We start from the raw sequence: 26,733 nt of genomic DNA on the forward strand, positions 1-26,733 counted from the left end.
TAACTTTGAAATGTAAATAAATAAAAGAACAACTACAAAAAAAGTTCAGTTACAACTGATGAGCCACGACTTAAAAAGTCTTCATTAACCAGGTGCTACTTGTGCATTAGCTTAGAACCAGCCCCGCCCTTTAGCTGAGTTTACTGAGCCATAAACCGCCAGTCAAGATGCAGAATACGCAAATTACAGAGTTTTCAAATCGTAAACCCAAATTGCACCCGGTGTATCCTGTGCCCCGGAACCAAAGCTCAGTGGCCTCGACTTCCGGGGGAGGGAGGAAGCGGGAGTGTGTTAAGAATAACTGATTACGTTTGGCTCGCGGAGGCCTATCAGGTGAGGACCTGGCACCCACAGCCAGCGCTGAGTCTACAACTTCGCCTGAGAGGTGTTCCGGCCGCGCTGGGGTCGTTCTGGAGGCGGCTGAACCGGCCGCAGCTTCTGCCATGGTTTCGCCCGCTGTGTTGCGCGCTCTGCGTAAGAACAAGACCCTTCGCTACGGAGTTCCCATGTTGGTGAGTGGCTGCGGCCCGAGCTGAGCGTGTCTGGGCCCCCGGAAGGGGCGGGCCTTCCTCGACTGAGTGGCACCTTGGTTCTGTCTTCCGGATACTGCTGCGTGTGTGTCGGTGTGTGTGTGGGTGTGTGTGTATGTGTGTGTGTGTGTGCGTGCGATGTCTGTGGTAGGAGGGGACTGGGAGAGACATGAGCTTTGAGGTTTTTGTTTTTCTTAGTTTACGCTCAAAAGTGTACCTCGGGTTCCCGCTTTTCCCTTCCCTCCTTGAACGCGCGGGTTGTTACTATCCGGGTTTTACAATAGCTTTCCTGGGTTAGACGTTGAGTTTTGTCAAGAAGACTAATCAAGTGCGGAGCCCCAATAATTATATTCATTTGTTGTTTGATCATTGATAAGTTAATTTGCTTTACATATTCCGAAGTTATACTAAGGAAAATAAACAAAAGCTTTTAAAAATACAAGACATTTTACTTGATGTGAGGTTTGGCACGTGCGAAGTTCCCGGCTTTTGTATGTAAGCACTGCTAAAAGGTTGATTTTAGAAACGTAATATGTTGGTGGTTTTTTTTTTTCCCCAGTCGTCTTTGTTGTATTTGGATTTTGTTTTGATAATTAGGGAAGTCTGCAATCTGCTTTAAGAGTTTTGGGGTAAGCATTCGTAAATGACAGCAATTCATGTACATAAGGCATGTGTAAAATTTGTTTTCTCCAAGTTCCTCTGCAATTCAAAAACACGGATTTTAGCTACTGACTTGCAATCACTATCTGTCGCTGTGGGGGCCAATTTGATTTTCTTTCAAAATCATAAAAGTCAAGATGTTATGGAAAGAAAAAAAAACTCAAGGTGAGGCTTTCTATGTAGACTTAGTACTTTTCTCTTTTTTTTTGGAGCTAATCAGAAAGAAAAAGGCTCTTTCCCAGATAGAAATTTCTTTCTTGGTCAGTTTTTAAATGGTCATATCAGTCTTATGAAGGCATACTCTGGAGCTCTGTGTAGACAAAACTCTTATGCCTAATTTGTTTTCCAGATGCCCTTCCACAAGTTAAACAAAGAGCACTTTCTATGCCCAACCTGAGAAACCTTCCTTTGAGTTCTGGGGGTCTCCTTTTCTGTTTTATGACGCATAGTCCGGTGTGCTCTGGCACAGTAAGGAAGCCTCCAGTCATGTAACAAAAGCAGGTTCTTCAGATGAAGTTAGTCATTATGACCTTTTTCCTTATAGATGTATAGCTAGTCATTCATTTCTGTTTGCTTCATGCACACACACACACACCTTGTCTTTATGCAAAATGGCATTCTTTCTATTTAAAATTAATATGTATATATATTGAGAATATAGATAAGCACGGTTTAAATCCTTTTATCTCTACCTCTCCCCCTCCTCCTTTTCCTGTGATTCCTTTCTCCCTTTCAATTTCATGACTTAAAAAAAATATTATTGTTCCATGTTTTTATATATATATATGTGTATGTGTATATATATATAACATAATTACATGTTATATGTATGTGTAAAAGCAGCTATTTTGATTTGATCTTATATATCCCAACTAGTATTTTTTTAAAAAGTAGCTAAGAATATTTATATGTATAATTGTTACATACAAACTTTTATTGTGGCTGCTATTTACCTAGAAATCATGGGGGTTGATGAAGGGCCCTAAAACCTGAGAGGTGAATCTTTAGGTTGTAAGAGAGGAACCAGGAGGAGAGAATGTTCTTAGAAGAAAAGCACCGAGGTAAGGCAGAGCAGTTCCTCTCGCTGACCCACTGATCTAATGAACACAGAGACTCTAAATCTAATGCTGGGTTTTGATGATTTTTTTGTTTTGTTTTGCTTTTCATCCTTCAACCTGTGTGTGCGCGAGTGCACATCATGGACACACACCACAGATGCTCTCCCCATTTGTTACCTTCTGAGTTTATTTGGTTTTGTTTTTCATTTTCTTTTTGTCAGAAGTTTTAAAGTTATAACAGTGAAATTTTGTTGCTTTTACGAACCTCAGATTCTAAATTTATATTTTATGTTTTTATACCTTTTCTATTTAATTACTTAAGCAGTTATATGGAGATCAAGCTTTTTGCCCCTAATGGCTTAGCTTATTCATCTCTGATGTGAGGATTGTAGCCAGCTCACTCGTTGGTAAAACAGCAGTAGCAGTTTGGAAGCTCTCTGAAAGGGTTTCTGCATACAGAAGAATGGGGCATATGCTCCAAGACTCTATAATTTGTTAAGAAAGTAAGAGCCAGTGTTTACAAATGTCCAGTTTTGCAAAGTCATAAAGTTGAAAGAAATTCTATGTAGATAAGGCCAGAGTTTTATTCCTGGTGTACTCTATATAGTTATAGTATTAAAAACTCAAGGGATGAGAGAGGTGGCTCCCTGATTAAGAGTACTCGCTGCTCTTTCAGAGTGCCATAGTTTCCCAGCAGCTGTGTCCAACTGCTCAAGACTGCCTATAACTTCAGCTCCCAGGTATCTGATGCCCTCTTCTGATCTCCACAGTTATTCACATGTACTGACACATAAATAGGCACATGTATGCATACATACACATATGCATGCATGGATGGACGCATGCATGCACAAATACTAAGATAAATCTTAAAAAAATTAAAATTTCAAGCAAAACAAATTTTACTGATTCTGTGTGATCAAAGAAGGCTCATGAATCAAACAGCACTCTGAACCCGAAGAGGTTCAAAGAGTTCTGTCCTGCCACATTGGCAGAAAATATATAATACTTGTATTTTATTCTATAAAATATAATATATATAATATATAATATTTTATAGAATAAAATATAAAAAATTATAGACAAAACCTACAAAAATAACTTAATTGGATAGAGTTAGACATTTGTGGTTTTTTAACTTGGTCTGATCAGTTAGTTAACCAATGACATTTCTGTTTGTTTACCTTCTAAGGTTACATACATCTCTAAAGGGATTTAAGTACAGTGACAAGTCCACTCCAAAATACTTAACAGTAGACTATCATTTAGTTGGCTGTGCTTTTATTTCCTCTTGAGTTTGGAAGCAGGGGAATCAGAAGTTCAAGGCGATCCTCAGGCACGTACCAAGTTCAAGGCTATCTTGGTTATGGAGACCCTGTGCCTTAGTTGGTTTCTATTGCTGTGAAGAGACACCATGGCCATGGCAACTTTTCACATTTAACTCTTTAACTGGGGCTGGCTCACAGTGTCAGAGGTTCAGTCCGTTGTCTTCATGTTGAGGAGTACAGTGGCATGCAGGCAGATATGCTGCTGGGGAAATGATTGGACAATTCTACATCTAAGCCTGCAGGCAGCAGGAAGAGAGAGCTATCTAGGCTCTGACACCTCAAAGGCCTCCCCCAGTGATATAAGTTCTCCATCAGAGCCACACCTCCTAATCCTTTCAAATAGTGCCAATCCCTGATGACTAAGCATTCATATATATGAGCCTATGGGGGCCATTCTTATTTAAATCATCACATTCTGTCTCAAAAAAAAAAGTAAACAAGAAAAGTCAAATACATATATAGTATTGATTTATAACATCAGTTACGATCTTACAATTTTTCCAGGATAGTATAGTGGCCTCCCTTACTGACATCTCACTTGCTGCTTCTTGTCTATTGTTAACAAAAAAAAAAAAAGAAAAGAAAAAAGAAAAAGTAAAGAGAAAAATCCCATGGAAAATTCCAGATGTAAGTAATTCATAAGCTTTAAGATGGCAATATATTACCATTGTTGTACTTTATTACTTGTTATTGTTGCTAATCTTATTGTACCTATTTTGAGAAATAAACTTTGTTACATGTCTTTATGTATAAAAAAAACATAGTGTATTTAGGGTTTAATATTTGTTCAGGTTTCAGGTGTCACTGGAATGCCTTTGATGGTAACACCTGCCACATCTGCTTTTAAAAAATGAGTAATAATTTTCTAGAAAAATAATCTGTAGGTTATTTATAGTCTGTCTAAAGCATTGTTTAACTGAAGGGCTAGTCAGAGTTGCCCTTCTAGTTCATGTAGCTGTTCCCTTCCTTTGTTTCAGTTGCTGGTTGTTGGAGGTTCTTTTGGTCTTCGGGAATTTTCACAAATCCGATATGATGCTGTGACAGTTAAGGTAAGAACTATAATTGGTGTTTGACTTGTGTAGGAGAATTACATGCTCAGTTCACTTAGCAATTTTAATCTGTTTTGTCTTGCAAATCCAATAGCAGGTCTTTGTACCTTTTCTTGTTTAAAATATCACTAATGTGAATCTATGGAAGTGAATCATATCAAGCGTTTGGGGAAAGTTCTCTGTATTTACTTGTAATATTGTTGTTTCTCTCCCCAAATACTCTCAGATGTAGTTGCTTTTGGATTCTTAAGAAACTAAAGAACATGGATCAGTAGTTTTCCGTCTCTAATTATAAATTAGCTGTTCCATTGTAATGCAGTGATGTTATAAGTATATTGCCATTTCTCATTAGTAACTGATACTAAAATAAAATATTTTATTATAAATGAAGACACCTATCCTTTTATAGCATCTGTATTATTGTAGGAGTATACTAGGACCTCCATTTTACAAGTGTGGAAACAAAGGCCCAGAAAGCTATACTATCCTGCATGCAGTCATGTGGGTATGCCAGGACAGAGCTAGGATTTTTACTCTCTGTAATTACACGTTCACTCTCAAATTTGTGCTGTATGTTACATAGGAAGTCTGGTTCATTAATTGAGAAATATATTGTAATTTGGAGAGAGGGAGCACATACCTGATATTTGAAGGCTTTTCTAAGTAATATATAATGGACCACTATAGGCCAGTACAAGCATTAAGCATTGTTCACTGTGGTAATGGACCCTCCTTTGTTGTACCCCACCAAGTACTATGACTAAGTTTGCAGTTTAAGTACATGTGAGTAGGTCAGTCTTTGACTTGCCTACTGCGTTTTGTAACAAGAGAGTACTAGCTTAATATTTAGTGTAAACATTGTGACCCTATTTTCAAGATCAGATAATGAAAATAAAAATAATCATAATAGTAGTGCTGATATTATCCAGACATCACTGACAAAGAAAGTTGAATAATCATGTTACTGTAATGACAGATGAATTAGTGAGTTAATAACCAAAACAGCAGACTACACAATACACAAAAGAAATTGCAGTTGGATATGGGGATGAAAACACATAAGAAGATTGAATCCCACATGTCCAGGAAGAAACAGGCAGGTAATTACAAATCAGTCCTAAATTGGTTCATCTTAAAACACCAATACTTAACCTCAAATCGTAAATGTTGAGTTAGCTTGTGCATATACCATACTTACTTATCATATTTTTTATTTGACTGGTCTATAAAACTTATTAAAATTCCATTTTTCCAATTTATGAGGTGCAATTAGATATAGCCTAGTGGTGGCCAACAGGGGAAGTTCTGATACTAGACATGTTTTTGCCCAGCAGGAACATAGTTGGTCTTGTCCAGTCTTATCAAGGGTCTTTTTATTATTTTATACACAGTGATTGCTTGGCCTGGAGATCAAACTGAGTGGTAGAGCACTTGCCTAATGTCCCAGCAAGTTCTGGGTTTGACCTTCAACATAAAGAGGGAGGAGAAGAGGGCTTGATACTGAATCATGGCAGCAAGAACTGCTTTCCTTAACTCTTAGGTACTCCACTGTGGAAAAAAACTGGAGTTTCAGACTGTCATTTGGATTCTTTGAGGATTTTAAGGAAAACCATGGGATACATAAAACAAAAAATTGATGCTTTCTAAAAATGTTTTTACCTCAGTTTTCTTTCTGCTTCCTCCATGAGACTTTAAGATTCATAAAGTGTAGTATTGAACTGTGCCTAAGTTCATGAGCTGTAAGAGCTGTAGAGTGTACTATTAAACTGTGTGTAAGTTCATAGCCTGTATGCACCGCAGGATGTACTGTTAATCTACACTTAACTCTTTTTGTGTATGTACTCATCCCTGGATTCTCTCTACTGTTTTATCTTCTAATTACTAAATCTGTCTTTTGTTATGATGGATTTCTTACTAACCCTGTTCTTTTTACTTTGTGATTTAGTACATAATTTTTTACTTCTAAACTGTTCATCTAATTCTTTTATTATGTATTTTAATACTCTAGAGAATTTTTTATGTCATATTTTATCCATTTTTTTATTTGGTGACTTGAACATTTTGTGAATTATAATTACTTAAAAGTCTCATCTCCCATAAGGATATAATTATGGTGCTGGAGGATTTGAGAGTTCTACATCTTGATACAAAGGCATCCAGGAGTGGTCTCTCTTTCACATTGGGTAGAGCTTGAGCATATGACTTTAAAACCCACCCCAACAGTGACACACTTCCTCCAATAAGGCCACACCTACTCCAACAAGGCCACACCTCATAATTAGTGCCACTTCCTATGGGCCAAGCATATTCAAACCACCACACTCCTAATATCCTTTCTTATCTCCCACGTTTTCCTCTCTTTGTTCCCAGTGCACATTTCTAATAATCCTCCTTTTACTTTCTCTCCTTATTTATTTATTTATTTATTTATTTACTAGATTTCATTTATGAGAGCAAGCATGAGATAGCTGGCTGTAATGATAACCCTTGGTTATGATTCTGTACTTATTCCAGGCTTGGCAAATGCAGTAGCGGGAAAATGACTTTCAACTCCAATTTTTAGCTCTTAGGAAGAAACCCTAAACCGAAGACTTAATTGAGTTATTTTGTTTAATTAATTAATTAATTAATTTTGTTTTGAATCTCACTTTGAAGAGAAAGTAGAAACACAAGAGCATAGTTTATGGAAGTGTTATACAATAGGATAGTGTTTGCTGATAAGGCAGAAATGGCACATGACCAATAGCACTAATATAATTCTGGAAGCTCAGGTACATATGTTTTGGGATTTTTAGATCTACTTGTCATAATTTATCCGTTTTTGATTTGTCACATTTGTCTCTATCATACATCATTCTAGTGGAATTCTGGGATTGAACCCCTGGCTCATCCATCACTTTGTTTGTAGGCCCTGTTAAGTCACTCATACTCAGCGTGTTTGTGTACTGTGTCTTGTTTATTTCACCAGTTACACTCTTTTTTTTTGTCACACACAGGCAATAGACAAAAATTTCAATGTGCCACTATGTAGCCCTAAATTTCTAACTCTTTATTTGGTCTGTGAAAAAGGTTCTTTTATTTTCAAGTGTATTATATAGTAACATTTTAAATATTTCTGTACTACAAAATCTACACTGGCGGTGGGTGAATAATGTTGCCTCTGGAGGCAGGGGGCCAATGCTTAATATCAATATGTGTCTTTTACAAGTTATTCAACTTCCTGTGTCCTACTTTCTATACATGTAGTAATGAGGATGAAATTTATGTTTATCTTATAGGTTTTATGAGCATTAAACAGTATATGTACATGTCAAATGCCTCGTAGACAATTCCTCAATGTATGTCAGTGGCTGGACTTCTGTTTTAGTTATCACTATGAATTAATTATCACAGTTGACATTAGAGATTTTGACATATGCTTTACATTGGTTGAACTTTCTTACCTGTCTTTCCTATGACTTTGTTTGTTTGTTTGTTTATTTGTTTGGACAGTGTCTCATTGAGACCTTGCCTGGCCTCGGACTCCTTACAGAGCAGACTGGCCTCAGATTCACAGAGGTCTCCTGTCTCTGCCTCCTTAGTGCTGGGATTAAAGGCTGTGCCACCATGCTTGGCTCTCCCATGGCTCTTTTTTTTTTTTAGATTATATAATCTCTCTCCTTTTTTTAATTGGTTATTTTATTTACATTTCAAATGTTGTCTGCCTTCCTGTTCTCTCTTCTGTAAATCCCCCGTCTTCTAGAGAGTGCTCCCCCACCTACCTACTCACTCCTGCCTTACCGCTCTAGCATTCCCCTCCACTGGGGCATCAAGCCTCCACAGGCCCAAGGGCCTCCCCTCCCATTCAAGATAAGGCCATCCTCTGCTACACAAGCAGCTGGAGCCACAGACCCACTCATGTATTCACTTTGGTTGATGATTTAGTCCCTGGGAGCTCTGGGAACTGGGATGTGTGTGTGGGCAGAGTTAGTTGATACTGTTTTCTTCCTATGGGATTTCAAATCCCTTCAGCTCCTTCAGTCCTTCCCCTAACTCTTCTTCAGGATCAGTCTGATGGTTGTCTGTGAGTATCTGCATCTGTATTGGTCAGGCGCTGGGAGAGCCTCTCAGAGGACAGCTGTACCAGCTGTCAGCATGCACTTCTTGGCATCCACAGTAGTGTCAGGGTTTGGTGTCTGCAGATGGGATGGATCCCTAGGTGGGGCACTCTCTGGATGGCCTTACCTTCAGTCTCTGCTCTCCTATGACTTTTAAAAGTAAAAAATGAAAAAAAAAATTAAAGTGAAAAATGAATGTAAAAGAATTAAATGATATATGTTCTTTTTTTCTTTTTTATAGATTGATCCTGAATTGGAGAAAAAATTGAAAGTGAATAAAATAACTTTAGAGTCAGAATATGAGGTATAGTATGTTAATATTCTATGTTTTGTAACATTCTTATTAGTCATGACTGGTTCTGTTTCTCAAGATAAATTAACAGTGAAGAAAAAATAAATTTAATCTGAATTTGTGGTATTTGCTAAATTATTTTAAATTTGGAACCAGAAGGGCTGGGAGTTTTTCAGGTAAGTTTCACCAGTACAGCACTTCATGTCTGTAAGCTTTTTGTTGATTGTTTTGTTTGGTAAAGGAGATTCTGGGGACAAGCTCTGTTGTTTCCTGTGCTCAGTAACTCAGTAATTCAGTAGGCCTCATTTTTTAAATGTCCTCCCCAACACACACACACACACACACACACACACACACACACACACACAAGGATGTTGCCAGGGTTTGGTCTTAAATTTGGGGCTGTGAGTCAAAAAGTTTTTTTCTTGAGTGTCTTAGCTGGATGTCAGGGTAGCATGAGAATCCTGACAGGAGGTGTGTACTTGGCAGGGTTGGAGACCAGTTCTTTTTTTTTTTTTTTTTTTTTTTTTTTCACATTTCGCCTTAGCATTTACTTCTATGCCATATTCTTGGAACTGTCTTCATCAAAGCTCAACAGGAGACGGCAATGATGGCAAAGATGCTGGCTCGACCTCCAAGAACAGCTGCTGGAGCTGTCTGGGAAGACTCACACATCAAGAAATCGGGGAGATGCTGTTAGGGTGGGCAGCCGCCTGCAGCCAGCCCAGCATCTCTTGGAAAAGGGGCTGGGTTGCAGCCCAAGTCTCTCACAGAGGTGTGGGCAGTGCCTGCACCTCCTCCAGGCACTTGTCATAGGCCTCCTGATATTCTTCATGGGGCTTCACCATGATCACACAAGTGGGACGCTTGGAGCCAGTGGCTGCACCCAAGTCCGTCTTAGAGGGGATATAGACGTAGGGCAAGTTCTGGTCTTCGCACAGAACTGGAAGATGGCAGTATACCTCAATCGGCAATGTGTCTCCTGCCAAAATCATGATCCCTTTCTCGCCCTTGTTGACAAATTTCCGAACCTCCTTCACCCCGCGACGCATCTGCTTCTGCTTCACAGCCTTCTTGATGCACTTGTAGAGCTTTCGCATCAGGCGGCGGGAAGCCAGGGGCTGCGTGATGGGGTTCAGGTTGACGAGCAGCTCTTCGTACGTGCGTTCCTCGCTGCCGCCCTCCGCCTGCGCCTCAGACTCCTCGAGAAGAGCCTTTATTTTGGTCATCTTAACAACTACAACTCAGTTAGGGCACAGAGTAACCACGCGGTCGCCGCCTTCCAGATACCTTCCTGGAGACCAGTTCTTAATGCATTTCCTCACTATGTCCTGTGCTCCTCAATAAGTCCTATAGCACTGGGTGTTAGACAGTGAGGCTCGAGTCTTGCCTAGCACGTGTGTACAGCCTGACATGTAGCCAAACACACATTTTGTAGATTTTATACAAGAAGTCTTTCCTGTAAATGGCCCCTAAACACAATATGTTCCCATGACTCAGTCATGTCAACTTTGTCTCACATCTTAAGAATTATTTTAAATTCTAATAAGCATGTATACCTTAACATACCTGGATAATGGTGATTACTTTTGCCAGGAATGGTGGCACGTATTTGCTATGCCAGTTTTTCGGGAGGCCAAGCATGATGATTTGTATGTGCGTGGCCCAGGGAGAGGCACTATTAGGACATGTAGCCTCCTAATAGTTGTTGGAGGAGGTGTGGCCTGTCACTGTGGGCGTGGGCTTTAAGACCTGTAGCTGCCTGGAAGTCATCTCTAGCAGCCTTCAGATGAAGATGTAGAACTCTCAGCTCTTCCTGCACCATGCCTGCCAGGATGCTGCCATGCTCCTGCCTTGATGATAATGGACTGAGCCTTTGAAGCTGTAAGCCAGCCTCAATTAAATGTTGTCCTTATAAGAGTTGCCTTGGTCACGGTCTGTTCACAGCAGTAAAACCCCAACTAAGACACCAAGGCACTAGAATTGCTTTTAGTTCAAAGCCAACTTAGACTACATAGTGAGTTCAAGGCTAGCCTGGGCTATATAGACTCTGTCTCAAAAAATAAATAAAGGCTGGGCAGTGGTGGTGCACACCTTTTATTCCAGCACTTGGGAGGCAGAGACAGGCAAATTTCTGAGTTCGAGGCCAGCCTGGTCTACAGAGTGAGTTCCAGGACAGCCAGGGCTACACAGAGAAACCCTGTCTCGAAAAACCACAAAAAAAAAAAAAAACCCAAAAAACAAAACAAAACAACAACAAAACAAACTAAAAGGCCTTTTAGTGCCTTTAGATAAGTAGTTCTTAACCTATGGGTTATGACCTCTTTAAGACCACTGGAAATATCAGATATTTACATTACTATTCATAATAGTACCAAAATTACAGTTAGGAAGTAGCAACAAAAATAATTTTGTGATTGAGAGATCACCACAACATGAGAGATTATAATAAAGGACTGTGGCATTTGAAATGCTGAGAACTGCTGCTTTAGATAATTTTGTAGCCATACTTGAAAATCTTTATGCTAAATTAATAGCACTTTGTACATCCAGATATATATTTAACATACACTCCTAACTTTTCAAGAAGAGCACTTTCACCTCCTGCTTCCTTGTCCTTTGTTGAAGCCTTGGTCTGTCTGAGGAAGTGAGCACTGTCTGGGCAGTCTGTGCTGTGGAGGCCTTATCTGGGAATCATAAAAGTTAAGAACTGAATATAGAATATTTTGTCTTGCCTTTTAGCAATCACTTATAAGAGAGACAATGCCAAAGTGGCCTGTGCTACTTGGTAAAGATTGTATGGTTCTTCAGTAAAAGAGGTAATACTTTGTACCTAAACATCAAGGAAGGCATATGCCACTTTCTCCATTTTTGGATATAAATTACTCATTGATCTCATAGCATTGTTCTCTTCCCTCAGTTATTTCAGAACAGAAGCTGGTATATAAAAGTGACTATTGGAGAGGATAAAGGAACTCTTCTGTCCCCCCCTTTTCTCCAGCCTCCTTTCTGTGCTTGAGACAGTTAAGACTAAGGGAAGCTATGGTGCATCAGTATAGCTGAATGGTTCTACATAGGATGGATACTTTTCCTCAGGTTACCTGAAGAGAATGACTTCATCCTGAAGCCCAGTGTCATTTCCTGGTTGCAGAACAAGGCACTTTGGTCCTCTTTTTTCTTGTGAAGATGCCAGGGTCTGCACCTTAGTTCTTTTCTTTTCTACTGTGACCCACACCAGCCTTTCAGCTGTTGCTACACTAGAACAGCTTCACATTTATTCCTGTTTTCCCATTCTCTTTCCGTTCTTTGTGCTCTTAGAATCAGAGTGTAAACGCCTTCTGCTGCTGAGAGCTTATTATGGGAAAAGGTAGATGTAACATCTCTCTGTGGCAAGCAAGTAAAGTTCTAAACCCAGGGAGTCCCAGATGTTGGCTTGGAATTGGTCTGTTTGCAGACCTTGTCCTTAAGCCTGTTGGTTTTCCTTGACTTGCTCACCACTTAGTGATAATGTCAGTCAGAGCCTCTGGGCTTTTGAACTAATATGTTTAACTTTGTGGCTCTGTAGAAAATAAAGGACTCCACTTTTGAAAACTGGAAGAATATTCGAGGTCCAAGGCCTTGGGAAGATCCTCAACTCCTCCAAGGACGAAACCCAGAAACTCTTAAGCCTAAGACAACCTGACTGTGCTCTGTTTTTGTCTTTCAATGGAATGTTCTCACCTCTATCTGTAGGAAGAAGATTTCAGACCTGTGGAAACCTGGATGGGAATAATGTAATGACAGAAATTTTTGATTAAATATAAGTCAAATATAAGTCTGTATGCTTTTCAGTCTACTTGCAAATGAAAATGGTAGTGTTGAACACACACACGCACACACACACACACACACACCCCACTACTAATCTATAAAAAAACTGTGACTACTGCTTCCATAACATGCCATGCATTCTACTTTCCTATGACCCACTCGTACTCTTTTTTCCAAACACTAGAACATTTTTGTTACCTCAGTTTGGTTTCTGATGAAAATCATAGGCTTAGATCTAGATTTTCCCAATAAAATAGTGACTTTATGTTAAGCCTATAAATAAGTGATCATAATCTAGTGATGGTCTTGTGTTTTATTCCTAATGCTTTATAAATCATCCTCTGAAGCCTGTTGATAAGCAGTGCATGATGGTAAAAAGATTCGACATTTTGTTGAGGTTATCAAATGGCTATGTTATATATCACCATAGTCTGCGAGTTGATTCTAGTTTGTTTGTTAGATCTGCTGTAGTCTGATCCTTGAGCAAAATGGAAGGAAAGGTAAAAGTTTTGTTTTTAAAACCAGTGGCTCATTTTCTTCTTTTATTTCTGTTCAGGCAGTCTCAGTTCTCTACCTTGTGTGATCTTAATGCTGAATTCTAAATACCTGAAGTTTTAACTGAGATATTCCCACTGTAACTATCCCAAATGATAAAAACACCCCACTTTTTCCTCAGTCAATTTTAATTATTTCAACACATTAGTTTTAATAATCTTAGACTATTACTTAATGGATAATTACAAACTGACTTCAAAGTGAGTGGCTTAGTTACTTTTCTGATGCTATGATAAAACACTGACCAAAAGCAATTTGGAAAATAAAGGGTTTATTTTGCTTACACTCTCAGTCAGAGTAGGAACTCAAGGCAGGGACTGATACAGAGGACATAGAGGACATGGCTTCCTGGCTTGCTCCCTATTTCTTATTCAACTTCCTTCCTTATACAACCCAGGATCACTCAGGGGTAGCGCCACTCACAGTGAGCAGTTCTCCCACATCAACTGTCACTTAACAAAATTACCTGTAGACTTGCCTACAAGCCAGTCATACAAAGGTATTTTCTGAATTATGATTTCTTCTCCTTAGATAGCCCTAGTTTGTATCTAGTTGATATGAAAATCAACCATAATAATCTGCCCCTTGTCAGTTTGACACACCAACACAGCACTTCTAAGCCACAACCCTTCTTGTTTGTCCATGGTGTCATGCTAGTATTAATATGACAGTGTAAAACATTTAACTTAAAAGTCCCACAGTCTTTAAAAATTTCAACACTCTAAATGTCCAGTCTTTTTATAATACCTAGTCTCTTTCAAACTACAAAGTCTCTTTCAAACTGGGTCATGGTTGGGCAGTCGCCTAGAACCCCGAGACTCTGCGTGAGAACCGGCAGAAGTTTGGCTTGCCCTAAGAACCCAGGGTCCTGAAAAGCAGTCCAGTCTCCGTAGAATTACATTGTTCAGTCAAGTAGGCCAGACTATAGGCCTCAGGCCCTAGGGATTTACATACTAATGAAGACCAGAGGGCCCCTCCCAAAGTGCACAGGTAAATTCCAAACTTTCTCTGAAATACCCCAAATCTCTCTAACTGTGGGCTCCTGTAAGGCAAAACAAGAACAAAACTAAAGACAAAGAACTTCAAGACTTTTTAACCCTGAGAGGGAAGAACTAGGACATGCACAGTCACAATCAAATAAAATCAAAATCCAAATTCAACAGTGTACAAAGTTTGATGCTTGACATTTGGGACCTTTTCATGATCTTCCAGGCTCCAAAGGGTTTAGACAGCTAGCTTTACTTCTTGGGAACTGCCAGCTACAAGCACATGCAGTTTATCTCATAGACCGAGGCCTACTCCACAGTTACTGTCCTTGGCTGTTCTCTTGGTACTACTATCTCTAAAATGTTAGGGTCTCCTACTGCACTTATGTCAGCTTCTTCTGGGCTGTCTTCAAGTTCCCTGACCCTGCCACAGTGCCAACCCTTGATTTTTCTCCATGACCTCTTCAATCCTGGGCCTTATACTACAACTGAGACTGTACTTTCACTCATGGCCTCTCTCTGCCTCCCTTGAGGGACTCCAGCCCTGCTAAACAAAGCCACATCTCAGCTATATTCCATGACCCCATTCAAACTTTTAAAACCAGTACTACCTGGGTGGTTGTTAAACTACCAAGTTGAATTTCCAGCATGAGATGAAGCCTCAGCTCCTTCTGGACCATGGCTTCTGTGTCCTGACTGAGAGGAAACAATTCTCAGAAGATTTTTCCCCAATAAAGTTGATTTTTCTCTGACACAATATTTTTATTGATTATTTGGGAATTTCACATACTGCACCCTGATCACACACACTTTTTAGTCCTCTCAGGTCTGTTCCCAACCCTTGTGACCTCCCCCCAGTCCCTCCAAAGGAGAAAAAAGAAAAAAACAACAGGTCCAAATTGTATTGACTGTATACTTAGTGGAGGATGGTTAACACCCCCCCCTTCCCCCAGCCTCTCAATAGCCAGCTCCTTAAAGAAAACTAAATCCTTCCCTATCTTCACTCCTGCCAGAAGCTATCAGTTTTGGAGAACTACACTTCAGCATTCTTACCTAAAGTTTAAAAGAGTTCTCTTTGATGGCTTCCTTTCTGGGCTGTCACTTTTTTTAGTCAATGGAATGGTGGTGGTGGTGATGGAGCTAGGAGTTGTTTCAGAAGTCTTCTATAGTTCTCTCAACTTGAGAGTCTACAGTCATTAATACCACTGCAAAAGTAGCTTCCTTGCCGGGCAGTGGTGGTGCATGCGTTTAATCCCAGCACGTGGGAAGCAGAGGCAGGTGGATTTCTGAGTTCGAGGCCAGCCTGGTCTACAGAGTGAGTTCCAGGACAGCCAGGGCTATACAGAGAAACCCTGTCTTGAAAAAAAAAACAAAAAACAAAACAAAAAAAAGTAGCTTCCTTGTACTTTACAGTTAACTGGAACATGGATTATGGACTTCCACTTGGTTTCTGGCAACAGCTTGGACCATGGACATCAACATGGCCTCTGGTGGCAGTACAGACCACAGACATCAACACAGACCTCTATTCCAGTATGGGCCATGGACACTTTCATGGACCTTGGTGGTAGTACAGGCCCTAGATATCAACGTGGCCTCTGGGCCATAGGCCATAGACACCAACATGCCCTTGGTAGTGGTCTGGTTCATGAACATCACCATGGTTTCAAACAGGTGCACAGACCACCAGCATCCACATGGCCTTTTGGGTTGGAGTGTGCATGGGTCTGTTGTTGGGTTGAATTGTGGGTCCCATGTCTGCCCCTCCAATGGGCTTGGGCCACTGCTCAAAGGGATAGAGGCACAGGAATTTGACTGTGTTCACTCCACCACAGAACATACATTGGGCTATGAGAAGCTGCAGCACTCGACTCCCTTCGAGGTGGGGGAACACAGTCTGAGGTCCCTCGGGGGAAGGGGAGAAGTTCTGGCTGCATCCTGTGAGGATGATAGTCTTGCATGTCTGGGTCACGGCTGGCTCAGCTTGCTTACTTGGGTTGCTGGGCCTCCATGGTTGAGAATATAGAGAGGTTGTCAGCTGGAGATTAGATAGCTGTTCGGTATGAAAACCTTCTCCATGGTTCCCCATGGCGGTTCCCAAAGAAGAAAAAGATAGTCCATGGTCTTAAAATGTTTATTGTCATGGCAGAAAATGGAAGAAACTATACCCCAGTATTTTCAGGGCAGGCCTGAGGTTAAATACCTTTTGCAAGGAGGAGGGTCTGGGAAGGAATGTTTAATTGGTTATGCCCTCTAGCCTTTAGGTATCTCATTAATATGGAGATCTGTCTTGAGGTTCTGTGTCCTGTAGTCACGCCCTCTACCTGTGGAGGGCCTAGTGGACATTGTCTTACGTGCCTGAAAGGTATGGATGGATGGAGATCTGTGGCCTCATGTCAGAAGCCTGGACTCTGGGAGCATGGCAAAATGCATGCCATCCCTTGCAGGGAACCCTGCAGGGTCTCCTGTGATATCCAGCCACCAGTGCTCGACCAGAAACCATGCTGTCCTTTCATGGTGCTACAGTGGCCTTCAGTGGTTACACAGGTGATGGGCATCAACATGTTTTCCTGTGGGATATGGACTTCTATGTGATTTCTGCTGAAACGTTGAACCACAGACATCCACATGGCTTCTGTTGGCAGCATGGACAACAGACATCAACATGCTCTCCAACAGCAGCTTAGACCATAGATATTAATATGACTCTTGGCCAAAGCATGGACTGCAGGCACCTTCATGGACCTCAGAGGCAGTATAGTTCATGGGTCAATATGGTCATCCAACAGCCTAAGTTTCCCTACCTGTCTATTCCTCAGAATGGGATCTCTCCTCATTTGCCTGGAATCTCTCCCTTTTTCCCTAGTTTTGGGGCTCCCTCAAATACCAGGACCATGAACCTAAAAGTTCCAAATGTACATCAATATAACTTTGACTTTTGAACTGAACCATAAGGGTTCTGAACTACTCTACTTGTTTTTTTTCTGATTTCTTGATTTCTTTGCATTAGTATAGAATGTAGGGGTGCCAGAAATTGCTGTCTCTTTTACAATATAAAGGAGAATTTAATTAGTTCTTTTCACAAAGTGAAATTGCTTGTTTTTTTGGGGGGTGGTGGTGGTATTTGTTGCTAATTTCTCCCAAAAAATGACTTCAAATTTTTTGCCAGTGTTCCTTTTCTGCTCATAGTGAGAGAAAGCATTAGTAAAAAGTGTAGGCTTAACATTTTTCAAAATCTACTCTAATAAGTATACTTAAATGTTATAACCTTTCTTCTAGCCCACCACCCACCAGAGGTAATGGAAAGGAAAGGTTAAAGGCAAAGGAGGATGTGGACTTGTTAGAAATCGTTCTTTGGAGTGAATCCAATCTTCATTATCAGGATATTAGCAGTTCAGTTCACACGAATCAGCAGCAGTAGCTCGATCAACTCATAAACACTATTCACAAATCAGCAATGGGAGTTTGATCGAGAAGCCATGAGGCTCTGCCAATTGGCCTGAGGCCATGAAAGCAGTGACTGGAACACCACCACCAAAAGTTCTTTGGTGCATTTCTCTCTGAAGTCATGACAAACAATGATCAGCAAAGAGTGGCAAGGCAAACCAATGCCACACAGTGAAGATCAGCATCAGCAAAGCCCAACAAGACCAGGGAAGAGTGGCAAGCTGAAGCATTGTTCACTGTCTGTTGGGTTATATTTATACTCTTTTCAAACATCACATGTTTTCTCAAGTGTCTGCTCTAACAAAACATTACATGCCTCCTTTTCAGGTAGCTTCCAGAAAAATACCATGTGTGTGCTCTCAATAAAACATCTTCCCACATGTCTGCTTCAGCAAAAACATCCTCTCATAAGATAGTTCCCCCACCCCCAAAAATCACATGACACAACTGAATCTCCAAAGAAACCAGAAAATTTCACTTCATATCCCCCTTTCTGTTTAAAAAATTGTCTCTTTTAAAAAATAATATTAATCTATACACAACTAAACAACATTATAATATATATAATAATATAATATAATGTAGAAATACATTATAAGAACCATAAAACTACAACTTTACATAACTCTTTAAACAGCTTATATATGATAGCCAAACAATAGTCTAACAAAACAACCTTAAATTTCTATCAATATACAATAATTAAGCAAAACAACCTTAAATTTTTATAAATAACAATAATTACACAAAACAACCTATCATCCTAGATAGATAATAAACATAACACATTAAATGACCAAAACCATTCACCCGAGCTTAAGGGGTCAGGACAATGGTACTTTTATATATAATTACTTTTTGCTGAATTGAAATGACGGATTTTTGTTTGGAGTCAGAGGGGTTGGGAATGGTTAGTTTTTAAAAAGCTAGCTGTCGCATTTATTGCCCAGTTTCTGCATTATCCAGTCTCAGTGTTGTCTGTCAAATCTATGTGTTGTTTGTCAAGACCCTTTGTTGTCTGTTCAGTTTCTGTGTGATCGATCATTTGAGCTAGCCCTTTTGAAGTTGATTTGCATATATATTTTGGAGAAATTAGTAACTGAGACAGTCTGAGAGAGTGAATCATCTGAGCTGTTTGCTTTGTGAAGATGTTCATGACTCAGCTGAGGTTTTCCCTTGTCAGATCTAATTTTTATGTTTTGTTGGTAACCATATTTTTTCATTCCCTCTAGATACACAAACATAACCATGTCCCATCTTAAAACTATGGCAAGTTTCTATTCTTTTTTTTTTTAAGTTTTTAAAAGAAGCTTTCGTTTATTTTTTAATATACACATTACAGAAAACAAAACACAAGAAGGCAAGAACAAAGTCACTCAGTCACAAGCAGCTTAGGCTCAATATGTCGTTCTAGATCCTGCAAGCGTACACACACTTGGGTAATTGAGATTATACAGTATGTACCATGCTTTCCCCACATTGTGCATATTCACCAACTAAAAACCCCACGCTACACAAGGATTTTGATAACCAAGAATACACCATGCCACTTCAATCTGTCAGACAAAATTGTAATTCTTTCTTGGCAACAGAAATTTTCATAGAAGACAAAAAACGGCAGCAGGTCTCTAGATAGACATACTGGCAAAGTTACAACTAAATTCTGCATTCGCTCAGTGCTCAGCTCGCAAGGAAACACAAAGCAACAGACCACACTAAGTATAGAATTCCCAAGCTTATCATCAGATCTATACACTAACATATGTAGAAGAAGGGATGCAGGTTTCTATTCTAATGCCAGTATATCTTTATAGTATATTGTTTGGCTTAGTCCCTCAGTTGTTTTTCTGTTGTTGTTGTTTTGTTTTATTTTTGATAACCCAGTGTCTCTCAGCTGCTGTTTGTTCCTGTTTCACCAACATTAAGAAAATTTAGAGTTAACAAAGCATTATTTGTCTGTCCCTGGGGGTTTTTACTCTCCCTTTTTGTTTAATAAGCGTCTCTTTTAAGGTAAGATTGGTTCTTTCTATAACTGCTTGTCCTGTGGTATTATGTGATATTCCAGTAATCTAGTTTATATTGTAATATGCACAGAATTGCTTCATCTTATTGGAAACATATGTGGAAGCATTGTCAGGTTTAATTTATGCAGGTATCTCTATACTTGCCATTATTTCAAATAAACATGTAATTACACAGCCTTTTCAGAACTTAGAGCAGTTGTCCATTGAAACCCTAAGTATGTGTCAATGGTATGGGGTATATACTTTTGTTTTCCAAATTCTGTAAAATGGAAAACATCTGTCTACGAAAAGTCATTTTGGGGGGTAAATCCCAGGGTTTATTATCAGCAGGTAATAGAATTTGGTTGTATAAAGAACATGTAGGATATTTTTACTATCTTCTTCTTCTTATTTTTTGGCTCATTGTCAAGTGATGGAAATTTTTTAAACCTTTTTAAAAAAACATTTTAAAATTAATATGATGTTTTTCATGAAAATTGGAGGCTTTTAACATATTTTTTTTTTTTTTTTTTTTTTGGTTTTTCGAGACAGGGTTTCTCTGTATAGCCCGGGCTGTCCTGGAACTCACTCTGTAGACCAGGCTGGCCTCGAACTCAGAAATCCGCCTGCCTCTGCCTCCCGAGTGCTGGGATTAAAGGCGTGCGCCACCACCGCCCGGCTTTTAACATATTTTTATAAATTAGTAATTAGTCATTTTTTTTGAGCTAATGGACTGGGTAAATATGTATGAGGCCAAACATGAGAAATGTATAATAGATAGTTTTTTACTTCTGATGGCTTGTTGCAATTGTATAAACAACAAAGTTATTTTTGAGTTATCAGGTACAAATTTAGTAATCTCTATATACAAAACAACTCTTTTTGCATATAAAGAATTAGTAGCCGGGTAGTGGTGGCGCACGCCTTTAATCCCAGCACTTGGGAGGCAGAGGCAGGCGGATTTCTGAGTTCAAGAGTTCGAGGTTAGCCTGGTGTACAGAGTGAGTTGTTCCAGGACAGCCAGAACTACACAGAGAAACCCTGTCTTGAAAAACCAAAAAAAAAAAAAAAAAAAAAAGAATTAGTAATTATGTTGAGAGATTCAGGATAATCTAATAAAACCATAAGGATTACATACAATTTTGATTTTTTGAGTGGATGTATATGGACTCTTGATAAACTTGCTGATTTTATCTGACTTACAACCTGTCACCCCCATTTTGTTTGTATCACTATAAAATGTTGGTGCTTTTGGAATTGTTTTTTTTTGTTTTTTTTTTTTTACAATATGTTGAAGAATTTAATTTGTTTTTTAAAAACAAACCCTATACATTTGCTTTTTCAATATTTATTAGTAATTTTACCCAAGTACTTGCTACAAGCTCTTTGTCAATTTTTATTGATCACCCATAATGACATAATCTTATCATTTGTAAGAAGAACTTCAATTTTGGCTAGATTTGTTTCTGACAATTGATCTAATTTCATTTTACCTTTTACAATTAATCTTTTTTATGTCTTTAATTTTTTATTTTATTTATGAGCTAAGAAAATTTATTATATAATACTATCTTTTCTTTGTATAATGAGACCAGTAGGAGAATGAGTCAAAGGTAAAATGACCCGAATATAATTAAATTTAGGATTAATTTTATCTACATATGACTCTTGCAGTTTTTGTTTTATTTGTTAACTCGTTTTTTTTTTTTTTTTTTTTTGCTTTAGCTATTATACATCTTGGACTGTTTAAATCTGAATCTCCTTGTAATGTTTGAAACAAATTATCTAACTCATACATATTCAACATAATTGTAGACTTCAGCCAGTTTATATCTCCCACTAATTTTTGAAAATCATTATGAGTTTGTAGTTGATACCTATGGGTGTGTACTTTTTGTGGTCTAATTTTTTGTTGATTGATTTTATAACCAAAATAATTAAGAGAATCTCCTCTTTGTATTTTTTTCCCCTTTGGAACAATCTGTAACCTCCAGCATGGGAGACTTTTTTGTGGAGTTTTTTTTTTTCAATAAAAAGTTAAGATTTTATTATTTACAGATTGCACAACCTTCATATTAGTACATAATTATAAATTTATAATTCCTAAATCCTATAATCTTTTTATAATTAATAATAAGCTCAAGTCTAGTTAGTTCTGTCCGTATGTGCATGACTAGGGGCATGAACAACCTACTAATGGACAAAGTATAGGGACTCATTTTCAATGCCATCAGCTTCTGATCACTCCTCTCAGAGTGGAAGGCCCTCAGGGCCCGCCCTCTTCCATGATGGAATTGTGACTGGCTTTATCTTGTGCAGATCTTATACAAGAAATATAGACTCTGTGAGGTGAAATGTGCAGCAGTTATGTCATGTCCAGAATTCAGAACCTCACAGTTCTTTTTTTTTTTTTTTTTTTTTCGAGACAGGGTTTCTCTGCGTAGCCCTGGCTGTCCTGGAACTCACTCTGTAGACCAGGCTGTAGACCAGGCTGGCCTCGAACTCAGAAATCCGCCTGTCTCTGCCTCCCAAGTGCTGGGATTAAAGGCGTGGGCCACCACCGCCCGGCTCAGAATCTCACAGTTCTTTTTCCCATCCACAAGCTCTTTTATTTTTTCTGTCCCCTCTTTCACAGAGTAACTATGCCATCGATAGACAGCTGACCTATTCATATATATTATCCATATACTATTATTAAGAATTCCAACTGTTCTTGTACCAGTTGTTTAAGTGCCTACAATTTTTTTGTTGTTGTTGTTGCTGTTGTTATGGGCCATTGCTCTTGCAATCTAGGTCTGTTTGGTAATCATTTTAGGGGCCGGGCTGATGATATGTTAGCAATGGCTCCTTTTATAAATTTGGAAACTCAATCCCTGTGATATCTTGTTTTTGGATAGTGGGCACAGCTTGTGACTATTTTCGGTTACCCATATCAATACCTTCCCCATATCATTCCAGTTTTATCATTTGCTGTTTCTGTAATTGCATGAATACTAATTGGAGTGCCTTGTTGTTGTAAAGGACCCCTCCCCCATAAGTTTATGGGTATGTCAGCCAATATAAAGTCTCAATGTTTCTGTTTGCCCTTTTGGTCCCACACAGGTAATCAATCATAAAATTTTTCTTACTTGTGATAATTTACCAATTTCTATGAACTGTGTGTAAATCTTTTGAAGCAGCCAATTGTAGTTATCTTAGTTATCTTACTGGCTAATAAAGATGACAAACAGCTAATCACTGGGTGAAAATGAGGAGGCTTGGTTTTCCAGGCAAGACAGGAAGAGAAGGGAGAGGAGGAGGAGTTGGAGGAGATGGTGAATGGGGGAGGATAGAGGAAGACAAGTTGGCAGGAAGATGGGGTAGAAGTACGTGGCCTGGAATAACTGCAAGTAGCAAGGGATGTCCTAGCTGGGGAAGAAAGTGGTGTAGAGGCATATTTGCCCAATATAGGTGTGCAGTTTAAGAATATATAACTGAGTTGGATTTTTCTTGCATGGGCTTATTGGGGTTGGATATTTACCACAACAGTCAATCTGAATTGAACAAGTTTTGTGAAAGCGTGGTAACATCAGTTCCTGTGTCCATCAAACCTTCTATGTCAAAACCATTTATTTGTACCATTAATCTGGGTCTCAGATCATTAACCATTGTTTGCTAGAACATGTTTTTAATAATCCCAAAAGTTCTTGTCCTTCTTATTGGAGTTGCCTTACCCTTGATGTGAGGAAACAACATTTAAGCAATTTTATCTCCTGCATCAATTTGCATCTTTTTAAAACATATGAATTAATTTTTATTTTTTCTTACTATCCTCATCGACTGTTCTTGGATGTACAATAAATTATTAATTCATTTTTCCCAAGATTATTCCCATTATCCCTGAGTGTAAAGGACCATAAACACCAGTGGTTAACTTGTATCATTTAACTTTTTCAGATAATATAAGAGGGCTATCTGTGGCCAGCTCCAAAGCTGCTTTTTCCTCTGCAGCATGTATAAGATCAGAAATATTCAGTTTTGACTTTTTTTTTGTCCATTGATACCACCTGGCTGACCAAAGGAAAACAGCTTGTATTGTTTGCTGTGGGGCCCCAAGCTTGTAGGTCCCGTGGTTCATTTTTTTTTTTTTTGATGGCAAAAGGTTGTCTGTGGACTGACAACCCTTAGTCCAATGTTTATCCTTTTCACAGTGGGGACAATACCCTGGAAGCCTTAGTAGCTCATAGCAGTCAGAACCTCCTTGTTCTCTTCTATGAATACCATATTCTCTAGAGCCAATGTACCTGCTATTTTGAGCTCTGACTCTTCTAGTCTTGCAATTTATGTGGAAATGAACAAATTTACCAAAATTAAAGCAGAGGAAAATTTTATTTCTGAAACTTTTAGCTACAATTTGCCCTACGATATTGACGTTACACTCCTGAGCAGCAGGAGTAGTTGTCTTCCTCATCCATTTGTCTACTGGGGCTCCCCATGCTTTTAATAGTCTGATTGTTCTCTTATATTTGGTATTTGCATTTTTAAATGCCAAAATTTGTATCAATAACTATTTGGTTTCAGGGTCTCATATGGCTCTATTTACAGCTGAACCCAACCTCTGTAAGAATTTTGTAAAGGCTTTTGCAGAACTCTGTGTTATCTTAGTATTTGAGGTGGAGTTTTCCTCGAGGCTTCTCAATCATATCCCAAGCTCTTAAAACCATATCATGACATAGTTTAATTATGCTATCATCAGATTATATTTGTTTTTGTAAATCAGCATAATGCCCTTCACCAAGCAACTGGTCCTTAGTAGCATTTATCTCTCTTGCTAAATTACATTGTTTGTTTGTTTATTTATGGCTTTATGCCTCCACCATGACAACCATTGTAACCATTGTGCAGTTTTTAGTACAGCTGACACCAGTCACTTTCAATCTTGGGGTATAACCCTATGCTGTATAGCCCAGTTATTTAGCATTTCTTTAAAAAATGGAGAATGCAAGCCATACAACACAATAGCCTCTTTTAGATGCTTTAGATCTAGCATTTCTATTGGATACAAGTCAGTTAATTATAAGTATGGCCACATATGCTGGAAAGGTGAAGATGCCTGTGTAGCTCCAGGCAAATACTCTGGTGGTATACTTGGCAGAACCTATTTACCCTGTACTATCTCCTGCTCTTCCTAGCTATTGTCTCACTGAGGTACTCTGGATACCTAGCAGGGAAAGTGTGTGGAGCAGAGTGGGATGGCACCAGTTAACCTTCCAGATTGGTTTGCTTCCCACTTTTATCATGCACTAAATTTCAGGTCTCAAGCATCAGGCTTGAACTCTGTTGTTTTCCTTCCATTGGCTTTTTTTGTTTTCCAAGCACTTCTACCTCTATCTGCAAACTCTGTAAGTGCATAACCAACTCTGCAATCTTCTCTAACAGAAGAGAATTGTTAGCTTCCTCCTAAACTTTTTCAAAATAGTATACATGAAAATTATGAAGCAAATAAAAAACCCTCTGAGAACAAGGTAGGAGACCACTTAGTGGCAGCAACTGCTATTTTGCCAACCTCCTTAAACAACATTGCTAACCCATCAAAACCTGCTATTTTTCTAGTGTGTTAGAAGCAGAGTTACCTATAGTGCCTAAGCCATGTTGGCACCTGTAATTATATATTTTTTAAAACCTATTTTAATAAATGTATTTAAATACTTTAACCTTTCTTCTAGCTCACCACCCACCGGAAATAATGAAAAGAAAAGACTAATAGGGCAAAGGAGGATGTGGACCTGTTCAAAGATAATTCCTTAGGGCAAATATAATTTGTATTGTCAGGATATCAGTAGTTCAGTTCACGCAAACTAGCAGCAGTAGCTTGATCCACTTGCAAACACCATTAATGAGTCAGAAGTGTCAGTTTAATCCAGAAGAAACCACTAGGCTCTGTCCATTAGCCCAAGTCTACAGAAGCAGCAAGCAGCTGTTGGAACACCACCAAAATTTCTTTGGTGCAATTCTCTGTATGAAGTCATGACAAACAATGATCAGCAAAGAGTGGCAAGGCAAACCAATACCACACAGCGTCATCGACTGTCTATTGGGTTACATTTATACTCTTTTCAAACGTCACATGTTTTTTTAAGTGTCTGCTCTAGCAAAACATTACATGCTTCCTTTTCAGGCAGCTTCCAGAAAAATACCATGTGTGTGTTCTTAGCAAAACATCCTCCCATGTGTCTGCTTCAGCAAAAATATTATCTCATAAGATAGTTGCCCCCCCCAAAAAAAAAAATTACATGGCACAACTCAGTCTCCAAAAAACCAAAACATTTCACTTCAAAAAAGAACCACAATTTCTGTTGGGTCTATTCCTGTTAATTGACAAAGTCTCATTTTTTTTTTCCTTTCAGAATCAATTCAGAAACTTTTCTACATAGTTTTAAATTCTTTCCCTCTGTTTATGTGCTAAAAATATCCAGTCTAAGATATAATCTCTCTGTATAAGAATTCTTATGGGAGAATGAGTATAAGCCAAAATAATTAAGGGAGAGTCCAGCTTTTCATCTAAATGATCCACATGTGTACTCTGTAATTTCTTTTCTGCCAGACCCAATTCTCTCTCAGCCTCAGATGATAATTTTGACGGAATATTTAAGTCCTTATCACTTTGTAAGGTTTGAAATAAATGACTTAGCTCTTGAGTAGTTAATCCAATTGTGATCCTTAACCAGTTAATCTCTCCGAACAGTTCCAAACCTTATAAGGTGATAAAGACCTAAGTCGTCCAAGAAAATATCAGCTGAGGCTGAAGAGGAATTTGCTCTATTAAAAAAGAAACTACATGATGCCCATATAGATGGTGATGTTTTAAAAATGGCCTGTAATTTAGTTATCTTGCCTTCTAGTCATTCTCCTGCAGAAATTCTTATGTAGTGAGAAAAT

At 38.8% G+C, this 26,733-nt stretch overlaps 1 protein-coding gene and 1 pseudogene across 2 annotated transcripts; one reads left to right on the forward strand and one right to left on the reverse strand.

The window, feature by feature from the left end:
- The first annotated feature begins 276 nt into the window (after positions 1–276).
- Positions 277–12,828, forward strand: LOC114633609 (cytochrome c oxidase assembly protein COX16 homolog, mitochondrial). The gene is made up of 4 exons (XM_028782185.1): positions 277–512; positions 4,554–4,625; positions 8,964–9,026; positions 12,580–12,828. The coding sequence occupies exons 1-4, from the start codon at positions 444–446 to the stop codon at positions 12,694–12,696; spliced, it is 321 nt and encodes a 106-aa protein (XP_028638018.1). The 5' UTR covers positions 277–443; the 3' UTR covers positions 12,697–12,828.
- LOC114633606 lies at positions 9,543–10,280 on the reverse strand (annotated as a pseudogene). The gene has a single exon (XR_003713213.1). The product of XR_003713213.1 is annotated as an H/ACA ribonucleoprotein complex subunit 2 pseudogene (transcript).
- Positions 12,829–26,733: the final 13,905 nt, after the last annotated feature.

The sequence above is a fragment of the Grammomys surdaster genome, unplaced genomic scaffold (genome assembly GCF_004785775.1).
Source record: "Grammomys surdaster isolate TR1022 unplaced genomic scaffold, NIH_TR_1.0 721, whole genome shotgun sequence".
In the NCBI taxonomy this organism is placed as follows: Eukaryota; Metazoa; Chordata; class Mammalia; order Rodentia; family Muridae; genus Grammomys; species Grammomys surdaster.

Excerpts from the sequence above, each read along its gene's own strand:
- LOC114633609 (XM_028782185.1), top strand. The coding sequence starts at position 444 with ATGGTTTCGCCCGCTGTGTTGCGCGCTCTGCGTAAGAACAAGACCCTT. Across the intron at positions 4,626-8,963 it reads ATGATGCTGTGACAGTTAAG|ATTGATCCTGAATTGGAGAA; the intron begins GTAAGAACTATA and ends TCTTTTTTATAG. Across the intron at positions 9,027-12,579 it reads CTTTAGAGTCAGAATATGAG|AAAATAAAGGACTCCACTTT; the intron begins GTATAGTATGTT and ends GTGGCTCTGTAG.